We start from the raw sequence: 5,240 nt of genomic DNA on the forward strand, positions 1-5,240 counted from the left end.
AAGCAGCTTATATAGTTTGTACATTAGAATCTTTTCTTATTAGCAGATTTGATATTTATGTATGTATATTTGGATGTCTTTTCTTATTAATTGCTAATTGTATTTTTGCCAGAGCAAGACAAATGTTTTCACCATGCTGAAGTAATCTGAAATAGACTGATATTTGAAACTAGAATGGGATTCCATTTTTCATTGAAGCTTGTCCTGGTCTCAGATTTAGAAACAGCTGGAATCACAAATATGAAATTTCAGTCCCATGTTCCATCTCACTCAAGAGCCTGAGATTCTGTTTCTATCTCTGTTCTATAAATTATTTCCTAGTCCTGTTCTCAAATAGAAAATTATGTCCCACATTCCATTCTAGCAGAGAAGATAGACTCTTATTTTCCATTCCAGTCAGATTTATAGTGGAATCAGAATAGGACTAGATTTTCCATCCTCATCATGTTAAATTTATAGAGAAGAGTTGAACTGATCAAATTTTGTGTAAATTATTACTAAATTTTATTACTTTTTTGATGAAGGCAGAACTTTTAGAAAAATTAATTTATTTGTGGAAAAAAACAAACTATTAAAACTAATTAATAACTAAAGCTAGTAAACAATCAGAAACTATCTAAATAGCAAGTTCATTATTATTATTATTATTATTATTATTATTATTATTATTATTATTATTATCATCATTATTATTCTCATTATTATTAATATTTTCTTTCTCTTTCTTCTTCTTTTTCTTCTTTTTCTTCTTTTTCTTCTCTCTCTTTTTCTTCTTCTTCTTCTTCTTCTTCTTCTTCTTCTTCTTCTGCTTCTTCAGAACTGGCTTTGTGAACTGGACAGAGACTTTAATACTTATTATTTGATAAGCAGACACTCTGTTGGTGCTGAGAGAAAACAGAGAGACAGTAGTAAGCAGTGACAGTGATAATAGAGCAGTAGCAGCAGTAGTTGATGAAATAGAGACAGAATACAGGTAATTCATGTTGACAGCAGAGACAGAGACAGCAGAAGCAAGATAATCAGATGCATCAATCAGATCAAAATAGTTTAATCTGATTATAGTACTGATGCCAAGAATAAGCTTTAGATTATCAGTATTAATTATAACACACTTATAATATGCTATTGCCATAACAGAGTCTATATTACTTAGTATAATTATTGATGCCATTACTAATAGTGACTTACACTCAAACAAAGTGTACAAGATTACTTTAGTAGTCTTTTAAAGTAATTTAATAACAGTATATTGCCAGCAATATTTATGTACTTGATAACAGAACAAAGTAATTTTCTAAATTAATTACTAAAACAGAGCTATCAGAAGAATTAGCTTGATAGAGCTCTAGAAGTAGTAAATTTTCTTGATGATATTTATTTTATTAATTAGCATTAAGACTGTTACCAAATATTATTACTTTTTAATATATAAGTGCTGGACTTTCAATTACAAATAAAGAAACAGAAGTAAGAGTTCTTCTGATTAAACTTAGCTAGATCAATATCTTTATTAACTTTATATTAATTGCTTTTCTTCAGGGCCTATTCTTTTAATATGATCTTGTGCTGCTTCTCTCCAGCTGTGTAAAATAGATGCATATGAGAAAAACTAACATCTTATCAGTAAATAATATGTGCCAAAGTAGTATTCTGCAAGTACTCATCTTTTAATATAACTTATTTTGTTGCAGTATAGATTCTTGTATGACACAACTTGGTTAATTCTTGTTCAAACTAGACAAAATGTAAAAAGTTGAATCTCTACTCTTCTTGAATCAAATTCTTGATAGCATGCTATGTAAAAAACCTTCACACTATTTCTCTTTTGACTTAGTGTCACACACAAATGTTGTGAATATATTATATATATACTTACCTACCATCTTTCTTCTCTCTTTTCAAGTAATATATTTATGTAAATAATGTCTTAGCTAGTAATTTCAGCTTGCTCTATAACATTACATATTGCTTTATTACACTCTACAAGATAGATGCTTACAAATACTAAAGAATAGAAAAAACAGAATTATAAGAGATAATACTGAAGAAGTCAGTCTTGCACTTATATTCTGAAATACCAACAGTAACTGTAAGAATTATAAACTATAAACACAAACTAGATGCTTATATTTAAAGTTTCAGAGTCTCTTCCAGATATCAAAACTAGCTATAAAGTAATGAAGAGAATAAAAGAAAACAGACTAGTATGATTCTTGAACTACCAATATATTCAGAATCAGATAAACAAGAACCTGTACTGGTAGCCAAAAGCTGCTCAGAACAATACTAGCTTTAACTTAATTAGTACTAGTAAAACTTCTATCAAGCATTCTTATCATCAGCTTTTTAATTGCATCTGATTTAATAGAAAGAACTTGAGTCTATATTCAAGCTTTAAAATAAATCTATAAAATAAATTACAAATTAATAAATATGTTATTAGAAATAAACAGAATCAAGCAGTTTATATAAACTTATGATTAAAGAAATATGCAGCTAAGATAATACTTTTTTGAGTTAAAGCTCACTATAATATAATAAAATACACACTTGAGAAATTCTTTAAGCAGATGAGACAGATCTTTAATAACTCTGTATACTGACAAAAAGTTCTGCAAAGCCTATACTTAATCAAGCAAGAACAAACTTTTTTAGTAATTATCTTATCTGAGTTTAACTCTCTTCTTCTTGAGTCAGATGTACTAATAAATAACTAATCAGAAAAAGAATATCTACAATCAGCTTTAAGCACTAAATTAATAGAAAGAGCTATTGAAATATCTATATCTGAAATCTATAAAGAATATCACACACAACTCTGTCAAGTTAATTATCAGATACAAGAGCTAAATCAGATTAAATCTCATATATACATGTACTTCTTCCCTCTTAGCTTTAGTACTAGATTTTATACTCTAAAAGAGTCTGCTTTTTTCTCTGCTGATAATCTTATAAATCTCTTTATCAATGCTAAGAGACAGCTCCAGTTTAGCTGAACTAGTAGATAACAGAAAAATAGAGTTACAGCAACCAAAAAAAACTCTGCTTATATTATAACAGATCAGATCACATAATATAAATTTGTTCTTATACTTTATCTCAATACTTATAATATCAAGCCCAGCCATAATCTATAATTACTGTCTATATTATACTGAAACTAAAAAAGAAATATATAATAAAGAATAATAAGAAAAAAAATAAATAGCTTCTGTTAAAAAGCACTGGCAGAAGTACTATAAGAAGCTTATATAAGAAAAGTAGAGAAAGTTTGAGAGAATATCTGCTACAGAATTTTTTATCATACATGCAATTATTAATAATACAGATGTTGCTAAAACTATAATAAATAATAAATATCAATATTACTTTTTTATTATTTTTTAAGCTGTACAGAAGTATAAGCTTAAGTAAATATTTATTTCTAAGCAAATACTGAAAGAATTTAATGTAAAGAATCACAAAATAATAAGGTATGTAATGAAAATAAATCTGAATATTAGAGAGCATAAAATACAAAAGTCTTTGCATATAAAGTTCTCTAGTTAGATAGATATAATATGATACTGAGATATTTCTGACTACAGTCAGAAATAATTATACTAGATGAAGAAGAAGACATGCTCTAATTCAAGCTCTCTGATATTATACTATCTATCTAATATATAGAACAGGCAGCTCAAGATCTGGAAGTGTTGCAAATCTTAGCCAGCAGCTTGATAACTTGATACCAGAAACAGAGAATCAAACAAGTCTATATTTTTGCTGCTAGTTTAACTGATATTAACAAGACTCTTTATGAGAAAAATTATCCAGACTTTTAAACAAAATTACCAAAGTACTATTATGAATTTCTAAATGTTTTCAGCATGATGAATGCCAACAAGCTGCTCTTCTATTATGAACCTGAAATTAACTACCAGATTAAATTGATAACAGAAAATGGAAAAGAAGCTCAGCCTCCATAGAAGCTACTATATAGCATATCACAGAAGAAGCTTCTAGTTCTACAGAAGATACTAATAAATTTACTAGACAAGAAATTTATTTGAGTTAGTAAATCAAGTACTGCAGTACTGATTCTCTTTGCAAAGAAGTTTGATAGTAGTTTACATTTCTATATAAACTACTGAGAACTAAACAAGCTGATTAAGAAAGACTGATATTTACTGCTTTTAATTAACAAAACTCTGGAACAGATTAGGCATGTCAAGTAATTTATAAAGTTAGACATTATCTAAGTATTTTATTAGATATAAATATTAGAGAGTAATAAATAAAAAACAGCTTTCAGAATATAATATAAACTTTTTAAATGAATGATTATCTCTTTTAGACTTGCAAACATTTCAAGCATCTTCTAAAAATGCTTTATAATTATCTGGACAAGTTCTACTCTATCTATATAGATAATATCTTGATCTTCACCACCAGATCATATTCAGAATAGCAGGAGCATGTACAGAAGATACTACAACAGTTACAGAAGATAGGCCTGCATATTAATATTAGTAAATATGAGTTTGAAGTTACATTAACAAAATATCTTGAATTCATTATTAAGACTGGCAGAGATGTGTGAATGAATTCTGAAAAGATGCAAGCTATACTAGAATAAAAGACTTTTATAATAGTTAAAAATATGTGTAGCTTTATTAAGTTTGCAAATTTCTACCAACAGTTTATAAAGAACTTCTCTAAAATAATAGCACTGCTTATAGTACTAACTAGAAAGAATAATAAATTTAAATAAATCAAGAAATATAACAATGTTTTTGAACTTTTAAAGAATATATTTATTACTGCATCTATTCTCTTACAGTTTGATGCAAGTTATAAGATAGTAATCAAGATAAACTCTTCAAACTATATAATAAAAAGTGTACTTCTGTAATATGATGAAAAGAGCACACTACAACTATGCATCTATTTTTCAAGAAAGAACATATCTGCTGAATACAAGTATAAGATTTATGATAAGAAACTGTTAGCTATAGTGAAGTGTTTACAGAAATAAGACTCTGAGCTTTATAATATCAAGAAATTCAAGATTCTTACTTACTACAAGAATTTAAAATATTTTATGATTTAATAATATCTTAACAAGAGAGAGATACAATGAATAGATACTTTCAATAACTTTAATTTTTAAATTAACTATCATTCTGAAAAGCTTAATATAGAATCAGATGTACTCTTATAATATAATCAAGATATGCAGATCAACACCAACAACAAAC

The 5,240-nt window shown here is 27.2% G+C and overlaps 1 protein-coding gene across 1 annotated transcript; it reads right to left on the reverse strand.

Annotated features, from left to right (window-relative positions):
• Positions 1–616: 616 nt before the first annotated feature.
• Positions 617–1,132, reverse strand: CIMG_13783 (uncharacterized protein; the record flags this gene model as incomplete). Its single annotated transcript, XM_001244818.2, has 2 exons — positions 617–1,052; positions 1,113–1,132. 2 exons carry the CDS (start codon positions 1,130–1,132, stop codon positions 617–619), a joined length of 456 nt encoding a protein of 151 aa, XP_001244819.2.
• Positions 1,133–5,240: the final 4,108 nt, after the last annotated feature.

Source organism: Coccidioides immitis (assembly GCF_000149335.2).
Source record: "Coccidioides immitis RS genomic scaffold supercont3.6, whole genome shotgun sequence".
Taxonomy (NCBI): Eukaryota; Fungi; Ascomycota; class Eurotiomycetes; order Onygenales; family Onygenaceae; genus Coccidioides; species Coccidioides immitis.